This window comes from Gavialis gangeticus, unplaced genomic scaffold, assembly GCF_001723915.1.
Source record: "Gavialis gangeticus isolate Ggan-Ray unplaced genomic scaffold, GavGan_comp1, whole genome shotgun sequence".
Lineage (NCBI taxonomy): Eukaryota > Metazoa > Chordata > Crocodylia > Gavialidae > Gavialis > Gavialis gangeticus.
Genome location: NW_017729031.1, coordinates 35,105,384 through 35,118,367, shown reverse-complemented (window position 1 = coordinate 35,118,367; position 12,984 = coordinate 35,105,384). Strand labels below are relative to the sequence as shown.

At 43.5% G+C, this 12,984-nt stretch overlaps 1 protein-coding gene across 2 annotated transcripts in view; it reads left to right on the top strand.

The window, feature by feature from the left end:
• The window catches only part of LOC109301436 (band 4.1-like protein 5), a 59,962-nt gene extending 52,569 nt beyond the window's left edge, over positions 1 to 7,393 (top strand). The window contains exons 15-17 of one of the 2 annotated variants that reach the window (XM_019522612.1): positions 301 to 343; positions 1,454 to 1,569; positions 6,509 to 7,393. In XM_019522612.1, coding sequence (XP_019378157.1) covers positions 301 to 343; positions 1,454 to 1,569; positions 6,509 to 6,692 — 343 coding nt within the window. In that variant the 3' untranslated portion in view covers positions 6,693 to 7,393. Of the gene's footprint in view, positions 1 to 300; positions 344 to 1,453; positions 1,570 to 2,534; positions 3,993 to 6,508 lie in introns of those variants that run through there. The other variant, XM_019522613.1, reaches the window with a different exon arrangement.
• Positions 7,394 to 12,984: the final 5,591 nt, after the last annotated feature.

Below are 12,984 nucleotides of genomic sequence, written 5' to 3'. Positions count from 1 at the left end.
TGCTGGGGTCGTTTGACCCCAGTACTCTTTCGTGCCATGGCAGGGGGTCGGACTTAATGATCTGCTTGGGTCCCTTCCGACCTGCTAACTATGAAACCCCAATCACACTTAAACAAGGCTAGTATAAAATCTTAAACTTCCTTTGGATAGTGATTTTTTGCTGTTTTTAAATACTTTAAAAAGACCTCTGTTTAACTTATACTGCCTGAAAAACTTTGATATGTTGATAACCCACAAAATTATACGGATGTTTGCTTTGTTCCCTAAAGATTCTGATTTTAAATTATTCTTATTTTTCAGCATTCCAAATAATGTTGTAAACCAGAGTAATGGATCACAAGAAGTAAGTCAGTTTTATTCAATTCAGAAACCATTTTCCTGACCACTGAAGCTTTATTTGGTTTTGATAGAGTTTGGGGCCCTTTTCTACCTCAGCGTCTTCCTTTGACTCTCTTTGAAGTTAAGCATTAATCTAGTCTTTTATTTTATCTACTAAATTATAACTGGGATTGGTTAACTTCACATGGAGGATTTTAGCTAATCAGCTGGAGAGAGAATCCCTTTTCCAACATGTAATTATTAAATTATGCATAAAATAATTAGCTTTGCAAGATACTGGAGTGTAGCAGCAGCCCAGAACATGTTATAGTCAAAGGAAGAATCAGGTCTGCTGCTCAGCAATTCTGCTTCTATCTCTTCTTAGTTTTGTATTTTTCTGTTTATTTCCAAAAGGGTGTGTACATTTGCAGCTTACATTATCTGCAGTATCTAACATTTTCAAGAAATTTGGGTCACCCCCCCCGCCTCCCCCTCCAAAAAGAAAATGCGTAGGCTCTGCCGTGTCATTGAAAACAGCCATTCTCAAAAGAGATCCTTCTCCCATTCCAGTAAGCAAAATGATGCATCAGTGCAGTTGGGTTCCTGATTCATAGGCTCTCCAGTGGGAATGCCTTGGACTACTTTCAATGGAGATAACAGAACTGATCCCAGCAGACAGGACACTAGCAGGGGCTTTCTCGGGCTATTTAAACAACAATTTCAAGCAAGTCCGTGTTCATAAACACTCACTCCACTTGCAAGGCAGCCTACTTCCGTTTGGCTTCAGTGCCATTTGAGGGGTTGCGGGATGCAAGGAGGCTTCATTGAAGCAATCTACCCTTTATCATGTAAAGCTATGGATTTCTGTTGCAAAGCTACTCAGAGGAGAATCATCACTGCACCCAAGCCATCCGTGATAGGAAAGAAAGGCAGCAAGCCACAGCTGTCTCACAGTCCCAGGGAATCCATCGTAACTGTGGAGATGCATCTTCAGTGGGGCAGAGCTTCAGTGGGGAAATAGGCTTGTCTAGCCCCGTGCTTGGGCATGAGAAGAAGTGCTGTGTGACTGTTCTTCGTGTGTCCTCATCCTCATGCAGCACAGAGTTAAAGTATCCTGATTGTTTTGTTTCCCAAGAGCTGGAATGCAAAGCCAGCCTTGCCTGTGGTAAGGACAGCTCCTTCTGGCCCCATCTTGGTGGAGATAGAAAACCTGCCTCGGAGCGCCGGAGCCAACCAGCAAGACAAGTCATGGTATGTTCTGCTTTGCTTTGCAATGGGAAGGTTGCTGCTTATGCATTATTGAAACGCTTTTCTCTATCTAGTCGGTTTGCCCTTAGATAAGCTATTAATATTCTGCCTTTAACAAGAATTAGCCATTAGCCATGGGCCACGTGATAGGAACGCTGCTTTGAGCCCAGGCTGAGTGTGCTGTGGAGGCAACAGGCTCAGCTCCTGTGGGACTTGCTGTTGCCTAGCAGTGACCACTGGTGGAGGCTGCAGCAGCATTTTCTCATCGTGGAGGAAGTTGTTCTGCCCTCATCTGCCGGCTCAGTCCTGATAACCCAGAGCCTGGAGTCATGTGGATGGCTGTCTAGATCCTTAGTGTACATACACCATAAATCAGAGGCCTTCTGGGTCTCTTCCAGAAGTCTTATGACATGGGTAAATGAGAGAGGAGGATTATGTTTGTGGAGATTGAAATCGTTGATGATAAGAGCTTGCTCTCTTCACTTAAAATGCCTGCTTGTGGTGCTCATTGAATTCAAGCCCATCATGTCCTATGTGGCCATTTGTAACTTCATGGTGTCTCCTTTGGATCTTGGAAAGGGAACCCTAATTTCTGTTGCACGTTGAAGAGCAGCAGTGATAAATTGAAGTTGATGTAAAGCTCTTATACTAAGCTGTTTCAGCCCTCCACAGAGAAGCCCCTTTCCCTTTGGGGTTGAATCTGAATCTCTTTTGTTGCAATTTGTCTTAAAAGACATGAAAGGCAGAGGTATACAAATATGGATAATGCCTAGTCCTCAGAGCATAATGAAATGAATGTATCTTGATTTATGCAAATTGATTATTTCAAAATACGTAGTCTATGTGGTGGTTCTTAGCTATAAAGAGGGAGTATAATTGTGCTCTGTTTTTGCTGCATTGTATTTCAACTTCAGTCAAAACTCATGATCAAATGGCATTTCTCTTTCTTTTACCCTTGATTTGCCTAGTAACTGAAATTGTGCTTGTTTGTGGTGAGATCTCACTGATCCGTCGATCTCTTCCTGGTGGTGGTGGGTGAAAGGTGGCTGTACCTTTTCTTGCCGTCTTCTCAGTATGATTTTGTTTTGTATTCACTTGGTCTTACTGCAAGGTGCTTGCTAGAAACTGGTAATTCCTTCATTTGAAACATGCGACTCCAGCTCCAAACAGCTCTACTTGGGTTTTTTATGATGCTAGATCTAAAGTTAAGTAGCATCCATGAAACTTCTGCTCAAAAGCATAAAACTTCACGGTCCATCTCTTGCAGTTTTGATCCTAGTATGCATGTGTCAGGATTTAAAAGCCTGAACCTTGTTTCTGACAGACATGGTCAATGCATCGAGGCTTCCTTACCAGATTCAGCTGCCACACAAAGAAACATCTCTTGACAGGGGTAGGGAATAGGGGGAAGAGGGGTTGGGGGGGTTACAGTTTAAAAAATGTACCTATGTGTTACCTAACCTAGTGTGCCACAGGATAAACTGTCTTTGAAATGCACTACACTGTCTGATCAGAAGAAAGTGAAACTAGCTAGGTAAAATATTAATAATTATTGTAATCACATTAGAAGCAGGGGGTCTTTTTCTCTTGGCAAAATGGTCTTAACAGATTTGCTAAAAAGCGTGCTGCCTCCTGTGGTAAGGTATTCCTTAGTGGCAAGGAGTGCACTATTAGGGTTGGGAAATAAAGAACAGTTTGGAGCTGGGTTGTCAACCATGCGTGCTACGTAAGGGTATCACCGGCTGCAAATGGGGTGAATTGAATGTCTTGCTGGAACGCACGTGTCTAGTTGGAGGATCACAACTTTCATGTCTTGAAATCTTAGTATCTTGGTGCTGTTGACGCGTTTCTTTTCTAAACCTCTCTCTACCTTCGGTTGGCCTGTTTCTGCATGAATCCGATTTGGCTCCTATTAGGAAAAGTCCTCCTTTAAAAAGTTCTTGTCCACGGATATCTGTAAAATACCAACGTACGTCTCCCTCTCTCCCGTTCTGCTTTTTTGTTTAATGGTGCAGGCTAGGATCCAAACAACCTGCATATTCCTGGGAATTGTTTTTTGCAGGTTCCTTGATTGGCTCTACTGCAGCTGCAGCTCTTCCCGATTTAAATGTCTCATTTAATTTTAAGCTGGAATGGTACAAATGCCAGCAAAAATTAGGGGCCAGATCCTAGGAAGTTCTTTGTCAGATAGGAAACTGTTCAGCGTTTTTGCTATTTGGTATTGAGACCCTATTCTCCATTATTTAAGAACTAAGACCGTAAGAATTGCCATTTACTGGGTCAGACCATAGGTCCCATCTTGCCCAGTATCCTGTGTGGGGCAGAAAATGGATGTTGAAAGGGCAAATAAACTGGAGGTGACCAGGGTATTCTGGGTTCTTTTCCCCACTGTCCTTCACTTGCAGCATCTGGTATTTAAAGTCTAGGAAGTTTGGATTCAGAGGCTGTATCCCTAACTCCCACGGTCAATAGCTGCTGATGCCCTTTTCCTCCAAAAATTTGTCCGATCCCTTTTTTAATCTGGCAAGAGTGGAAGCTTCCACCGCACCTTGTGGCAATGAGCGCCACACTTTAATTGCACATTGTGTGAAAAAGAACGTCCTTTTGTTGGTTTTAATTATCCTCAGTACAAAAATGGTCCCCCTCTTGACTGTGCAAACCAGATCCCGGTGGTCTGAAATATTAGCTGTAAAGCTGAAGACTCCCTAAATCCAAGCAGTGTCTTTAGCTTGGTTTTGTACTAAGGGAGTTGCTGCTTAGGTAAGAGGAGAGAGGAGGCAGTAGCAAGCTGGCGACTGTTTCCTTGTTATGGAGCATGCCAAGGTCTTAATACCTGCCGCTGCGAGCTGGTTTTTGCTTTGATCCTTGAACAGTTGACCTGAGGAATAGTGTCAAAACCAAAATATCCAACTGTCATTCTGACCATGAGACTCAATGAGCCATTTCTTTACCATACATGCTGCAAAGAACAACATTTTGAACTTATTCGGAAGTGACCTTTCCTATAAATCTCCTCTCCTTTCTAAAGGAGGACTACCCGTGAACACTAATCGTTGTGAATCCTGCATGTTCCTTCTGCTTCCCTGCTTTAATGCTCATGACCTCTTTCAGCTAATGCACTGCATGCTTAATTGTCTGGCATGGTTAGAAATGTTAAACCCAATGTACTGGGACAGAAGAACTGATGAAATTTGAATGCTTTGTAGCTCTACCTGATTGCCAGCCTGGATGAGCAGCAACAATGTTCCCACTTGTTTCTGGTTAAACTAATGGCCCAACTCTAAAGTTACTCCCTTTAATAGAGGGTGTTTGTTTTAGAAATTTGCTCACTTGAATAGCTTGTGTATGAGAGAGAGCACACTTACTTTTGTGATGGTATCTTCCTGCAGCCTCTCTCAGATCATTAAAATAAATGATTGCTAGTCTGACAAAGTCTGTACTGAACAGTGCCTCATTTCAGTTCTTTGTTTCCTATCAAGGCTTTTCGTGAGAAGGGACCAAACTGTTCTAAAATCAAGCCATGGCATTAGGTTGCTTATCTTAGCTGCCCAGGGATGCAATACCCAAGCTTGACTGCTTCCTATATTAATACTACTTGGCATCTATATATATATATGTAAAGGTCAGGACAGTGCTTTAAAATTAGCAGTGCTGTGTCCTGTTACTTTTCCTAAGCTTTTGAAGATGTAATACCAGGCACGTTATAGATTTGCACTGGCTGTATATAGTCATTTTTGTATTCTTGTATGATCATGGCTATGAAAAAATGCTGTGCGTTTTATAAACAAATTTGGAGACACATTCTCTGCTTTTCCAAGTCTTGGCCTTTTCCAGAAATGATCTGTTCTCACTCGCACTCTGGTACTGATCAGGTACTGCTATTATCAGCTGCTTCTAGTTCTTTGGTGAATCCCAACTAATATGATGTGATAAATTTGTATACTCCCTCTTTCACTGTGATGATCATTTCTGTGGTACACTTTTTCCCTCCACCTCCTTGTTATCTCTTGCCTTAAGAGTCTGTCTTCTGTGTTATTTTTTTAACCTTGCTGTTGAATGTAAGAGCTTGTTTGTACCGTGCATTGAGATGTGTCGTTTAAACCCTTTAATGTTGCTATCAGAGATGTGTGTTCTTTCATCATCTACAGAATGGGGGTAATTCTTGCTCATCTTTATAAAGAGCTTTGCACTCTGGCCTCAAATTCAAACAGGCATTCATTTCTAGCAGGGGAGATTTTCACCACTAGGAATCTTTCCAGGAGAGGGAGCAGTACAGGCTTTCAGCCTGCAGTCACCCCCTTTCCCCTGCTCTCCATGCCTTGCACAGGTTTGGGAGGGATCCCAGTCTGGGGAAGGCGGGAGAAGCAGAAGCTGTTCCAGTCCCCTCCCAGATCAGCCTGGGAGATCCCCAGTCTGAAAAATGGCTGGAGGACTTTGCCTCACTGAGCCGCTCACTGCTTGGACCAGACCAGGAGGGGAGTGTACAAGTGTTCATTCTTGCAAGAAAGTTTCTCTCGCTTTCCAGGTTGACCCCAGGAATATCTTTGTCCCGGGAGGAGGTGGGGCATTTTTTCCTGCTGGGAGAAACTGAATGAACAATTGTACGGTTGCAGTCTCTACCAAGAAAACACCTATATGTGGTCTTGGATGAAGAGCAATTTGTCAGTCACAAATGCAGTATGCAAGGGGTGAAAGGGTCAACAGAAGGACACACATCATCTGGCAGCATCAGTGAGGGCTTAATTTGAAACTTCAGTGTCTTGTATTGCATGTACATTTGCACCCTTCCATTCTTCTGTGTTTTAGCATTTTGTGGTGTAGCTGCTTTTTGTAACTTTTGCATTTTTCTTCTTACTTTCCCTTTTGCTTGCTACTGTCTTCCGTCCCATTCCCCATTCGTTGCTAATTACTAACTATGCCCCTTCCCACTCCAATGATGCAGGCCCTTAGATGCTGCCTACCGCTGTCAACGTGGTGGAAGCGCATGGAACTCGTGGGCCCGGCCCTCGACCCAGTCTGTGGATGGACACTACCCTCGGTTTGTCCATGAGCGCAATGTGAAGAATGCAGGAGTTCATAATGCTGCCATTGGTTATGCTGTGCAAACCGCCATGACTGATCTGTAAGACGTGAGCCTTTGGGGAGCTTGAGGCTGCTCAGTAGCAGTCAGGACACTTACTTGGTGTTGCCTTCTAAAATAAGAAAATGGACTTAAAACAGAATAGGAAAACCTGCCTTTGTGCCAAGGTTCCTATATATGGTGCTGTGTATTTAACCTTTTAAAGAAAAGAAATAGCATATACACTACAATTATTAGCCATTACCTATTACCCAAGCATTCTCACACTGAAAAGAGTTTGTGCTTTTTTTTAATGTGCTAAGCATTTTCTTCACAACTGAAGGATTTTAGCTGGTTGTAATTCTGAGGGACATTGCAGGAAGTTGCATTTCTAACGAAGTTATGTATTCCACCCATGTATTAAGCGTGAGCTTCAAGAATCTTACTAAAAGAGGAGACCATCAGTGGTATGCAACTGTCCTCTTGCACCGTAACTGTTGAAAACCTACAGAGGAGATGTGTGATTTACAGTCAAACACCAGGTTCCTTTCAAAAGATCCTGTAGTCATTTTACTTGATGATATGTCATTTTGGAAAAGAAATTGAATTATCTTAGCTTTTTAAAATAAAATTACGTGGAGCCCTTGAAAAGATGGAGAGCAGAATTTGGTAGGTGGAAGAGGGCTTTGTTTTTTGAGGGGTGTTTTAATTGTGTATACAAAAAATGTTTTCTCACTAAACTTTCACTGCCAGGAAGCTGTAAGTACACATTTTGTTGTTAGTGGAATAGCTTGTTTCATTCTTCTCAGCTTCTTGTACAGTAATCTGGAATCTTCATTATGTTGTCATTAGTGGGACAGTGTCCATGGCAATGATTTCAATATCACATGATCCAACCGCAGGTCATCCACCTGGGATCATCTAACTTGGTACGCCAGTCTGTTAAGTCTTTCAGAAATTCATGTCTATGTATCAGTATTATGATAACTGGGAGGAACAAGATCCTGCAGTCATCTAAGTTGGGGAAAATAACATCTTAGGGTGTATCTGAGGGTGAGGTTAGCTCACAGATTGAAGGTAAGGAGTGGTGTGTGAAAACCATCTCAGACTCCATTTAGCAATAGAATATTTGGCATAGTGACCCCCAGGGTTTTATTCTCCTTGTCTGACCATTGAACACTACCCAGTTTTACTGCCGTTCCTTCTCATTCAGCCTTGGAGTAGGCCTGATGGCCTTTGAAGGTCATTTCATACAAACAGTTTTGGTATAGAAAAAGTGAGTAAAGCTACGAAGTCTGTAGATTCTTCTGTACTACCAAGAGAGGGCATTTTCCTTTTAGGAATTGCAACTGGCCTTTTGCTATTTGTGGCCTTGCTATTAGGAAATGCACTTTTAAAAGGTGCTTACTGACATCTGAACCAGTAACTGAGATTTTAACATCTTATTGATTCTCCTGATCTGCTCAATTTTGCAAGTGTTTTTTAAAGAAAAATTCTTCTGCACTTTGGAGTCTTAGAAGTCATCCTTGACCCTTCCAGATAATGATGTGAAGCCTCAAAAGGGCATGGATGTTTTCAGACTCACTGGAGTCTGCAGTGTATCCCCAAGTCAGCACACAGGGATGTAGAGTTGCACATACCTGAAAACAGTATATGGTAGAGCATAGTGGGATGCACAGCTGCCAAGACCAATGAGGGTAGTCCCATTGATGAGGACTATTGGAAGCTGCTAAAGTGTGTAAGCTAAACCTGCTGTGGCCTTAAACTAGTGTATTACTGACCTGTGCCATTCCAAACTGAGCTGCTACCTTATCTAAATCGAGTACTTTAATATTAAGCAGCAACACCATTTGCTTTCTGCTTTGTCAGCTCTCTCCCGCTGTGGTGTAGTTAAAATGAAACAGGCTTCTTGAAGACCACCTGTCCTATGTGATTCATGCTGTTGACTGCTGGCTCATTGCGTTTTCTGTGTGGAAACCTTCAGCAGTGCAGGGCACTGTCTTTATCTCTGAGTACTCTCCATGTAAAGCATTATACCCCCTGCTAAAAGGCATATGATAAATTGGTGACAGGTAGTCTTAAACATTCTGCAACACTGTGATTCTAACTCCAAATATAGTTTGCTTCTTCAGTCGAAATTAATCTGGTGTTAGGTCTTCATTAAAAAAGTACTGGGGGAAAAAAAAGGCAAGCTGTTGTGTAGAGCAAGGGCTGGACTTCAACTGTTAGCACCCAGATATTTTTGCTCTGTGCGAGTAACAGAGACAACTAACCTTAGTGAAGCATTGTAAAGTTAAGAATTTTGACCAGGTTGAAACCACATTAACATCAGTACTCAATCCTTTGTCAGCCTGTTACATCAGAAATGAACTGTGCGCCAATCCAAATAAAACAGGTTCGTTTCTTCCACCTTCACTTGTCAGTGACTTGGTATAACCTGAAATGGATGCCTCTCGCCCACTGCCCGAATCCTGTCTGCGTGGGAGTGACACTAGATCACACACCTTCAGATAAAATAAAGTGCATATGGAAAAGACAAAGTGCAAAGTTAGTTCCTGGAACAACAGAGAAACTCATCAGTGCCAAGTGGGGGGCCCGTCCAACAATGTTACAGACTACTGCCCTGGCCCTTGGTTATTCAGTAGCTAAATGTGCATGCCCACGTTGGGAAAGATTGGCGCGTGCAAAGAAGCTAGACTCTGTGCTGAATGGAAGTTGCAGATGTATTACTGGATGCCTTAAACCAACGCATGTCAACAGTCTCCATTTACCAGTATCGTCCCCCAGACATCAGGAGAGCAGTAGCAAGGAAAACAGAATGTGCCAGGCAGATTGAAGATAAGGCGTTCGCTGCATGGCTGCGTTGCAGCTCCCTGTAGATTAAAATCCTGGAAATGTTTCCTTTGTACAGCGCAGCTGCTGGATGAAACCCCGACAGCCGCATCAGTAAAGATGTGGCATTCGTGACAAGGTAACCCAAGAGGGAGTTAGGGTGAATATCAGAACTGCCCGACATCTCTTGGCAGGTGCAGAGCTTGATTGTCTCTCATGAAGACTTGAGCACCTCTGAGAGGAGGGGTCGGTCAGACTAAAGTTAACATGCAACTGTGGGGATAGTCCTAATGAGACAAATATTATGTGTGAATGTGGAGGAAAATTTAAGGCTATAAAACACTCACCCCAGCCTGCCCACATATGGGGGAACCATGCAGCAATATGGACCTCACTAATGCTGCAGATTAAGCAATTATGTGCCTGTTTTTGGACTCAAGTTTGATTATGGTGACAAGACACAAGCAGCAGTAGCATTATGACCAAAGAATAGCGAGTGGAGTGTCAGTGTACCTTCTTTTTCAGACATTTTTGCACCTGTGTAAGAACTTAATAAAATAGGCCTTTGATGTTACTATGGAGTTCATAATGGCCTTACATTGCCTTCATTGTTCACGTGCCTGCACTGAGCTCTAAAGCGAACTGCTTATTGTTCGGTTGACTGCAGCCACTAATTTTTTGTTGTTTGAAGTGGCAGAGTGTGCGGCGTGTGCAGCACCACAGACTCATGCATGCTCATCTGGATGTGCCCCAGGAGGCTAGAATTTCAGTACTTGTATTTACACTTTTAAAATCAGCTTCCTACTTAAGCATGGGTCTTTTTGAAAAGTATGTATGATGATTTTATTAGAAATAAAGGTTATCAACCAGCCTTAACCAGCAGAAAAGAGGGCTGCAGTAGAGGGGAGTGGTGTGCGGAAAGCTAGATAGGATGTAGGCAAGTCTTTTAGCATTGTCCCAGCTGATTGGTAAGCAAGTATTTATTGCTGTTGATTTTGGTTATGAATATCTATTCATTAAAAATCAGTGTCCAGGTTCAAGTGACATTGTAAAGTGTTGTGCAGCTTCTCACCTTGTTCATCACTGGGGGGTTAATTCTCCCACCCAAGCAATTTGTAGGTGCTCCAGTGGTGTTGGAGACTTCAGGGGTAAAGCCCTCCCTATCAAGTTTTCTGCCTCTGGTGATGGAATGAATTGACATTTGTTTCAGTTTTCCTGACCATGTTGCTTTATAGCTTAAATTTTCGTTCCTTTTTTGTTCAATTGGAAATTGTCCTCTCTCTCATTCTCCTCTGCTTTTGGATTAGGTCCTGCCTGTATAGTGGGTTCAACCACTCAGACACCTGCCGCTTCAATACATGCTTTCAGGACTGCTGTTCCTTCCACACCTTTAGTGTGGCAGGATGGTCCCGTCAACCCCAGCCTAGATCTAGATTTCTCTGCACAAAGGCATATTTTACAGGTTCTATAAACGGCAAGCTGTTCATGGCCAGCCAGCCCCTCCCATTGCCAGGACCCAGAGGTCAGAACTGAACCCTCTCTCAAGGAGCTGAGACTGCAGGGCAAAAGCCTGATGAAAAACTTCTAAGCATTTCAGGGTTGAGCTGATGGGGAAGAGGATGTTAATCAGTCCAGGGTCCAAGACATGCACAAAAGTAGGAGTGGGATAAACCCCTGAAAGGATCCAAAAAAAGGGTCCTACCCTAACCTATATAGAAGTGGATTTTGAGCTCCAGGGACAAAGAATCGGAGCTCTGCTACAGCTCCTTTTTCTTGCTCCAAAAGTCTCATACCAGCACTCAGTGCAAGTCTTTGGGACCCAGTGTTGTGGGGTTTGCAGCAGTCAGAGGTAAGCCTTCCCTCAGCAGGGCAGTAATTAATATTCTTAATGAACAAGCCAGGTAAAAAACAGGGATTAAATCTTTTAGAAAATTAAATCCTTTGCAAAGGGAGCATTTGCTGGGGCGCTTGTCTGTTGTCTGCCTCACCAGTGCTCAGTATATCATGTTCAACATCCATCCTGCACCTGAGAATATCTGGTCCTGTAGAAAGGCCCTGCCTCAGGTTTCAAGGTAGTGGGAACTGTGCTTTTCTGGCTTTCAGCAGCTGTTCCAAGAAAGGGGCCTCTCCTTTTCCTTTCTCATGCAAAATGACTCCTGGGTTAAGGAGCAAGGTCCTGAATGGTAATGGGTTACTGCAACATGATGTGGGTGTTGGCCTCAGGGAGCTGGCAGGCAACAGCTGTGCCTTTTCACCACTTCAAAAGGGGAGGAGGAGCTGCTGTTTAGGAGTGTGCATTGGTAGTTACTGTCTAACTGTGATGTCTGCATGGTGGTGGAGCAGGACAGGTGAGTTGTGTCACCCTGATTTTAACCCTGAATGAACCTGGCTATAGTATGTAGGTTTTGCTACACTTGCAGACCTGCCAGTTGGATCAGATAATTATTAGATCTGCCTATACCCTAAAGGAGCAAAGCTCTGTAGGGCAGGGTGTGAGTGGCTCTCAGCAGTGTTATTAATTTGAATAAAATATCTTCCATTTCAATCATTATTAGATGCAGAGTTCCCCATAAATGCCATACAATCCAATGGAGGTCTCCCAATTTAAATCCAGATATTAAGCTAGTGGTTATTTAAAAAAAAAAATTCCCAGAAAATGTTCTGTACCCTTGATGTGACTTGTGATGGGAGCAACGCCTTCTAACTTGGTCCGTGTAAGAGGTCCATGATAGATGTGAATAGCAATCCATCATCCTAAACCAAGATCTTGTGCATCCATACTTAAAGGTGGATCACTGAGATTGGAAAAAATACTGAAGCCCTTAAAATCAAATCCAGCATAGTAATCCATTGATCATCAGTGATCATTACTATAGGCCTGTTAGTCTTACTTCAGTCCTGGGGAGGTTCTTTGGGAAAATTATCCAGGAGCACATCTGCGAGGGGCAAGCAGGGGAGTATATGCTTAGGGGTAACCAACACGGGTTCATTAGAGGCAGGTGCTGTCAGACCAACCTGGTGGCCTTCTACGACCAGGTCACAAAAGCCTTAGATGCAGGGGTAGCAGTGGACATAGTCTTTCTGGACTTTAGGAAGGCCTTCAACACTGTCTCTCACTCCATCCTCATTGAAAAATTAGGCGACTGTGGTGTCAATGCCTACACGGTCAGATGGGTCACTAATTGGCTGGAGGGTGGAGGACGGGTCTTTTTCGACCTGGAGGGATGTGGGCAGTGGGGTTCTGCAGGGCTCGGTCCTCGGGCCCGCACTGTTCAACATCTTCATCAGCAACTTGGACGAGGGGATATAAAGCACCTTGTTCAAGTTCGTGGATGACACTAAGATGTGGGGGGATGTGGGCCTGCTAGAAGGGAGGAATAGGCTACAATTAGATCTGGACCGGTTACAGGGGTCATCAGATGAGAACAGGATGGGATTCAACGCTGACAATTGCAAGGTGCTGCACCTGGGGAGGAGCAACCAGCAGCATACCTACAGGCTGGGGAACTCCCTTCTCGTCAGTGCAG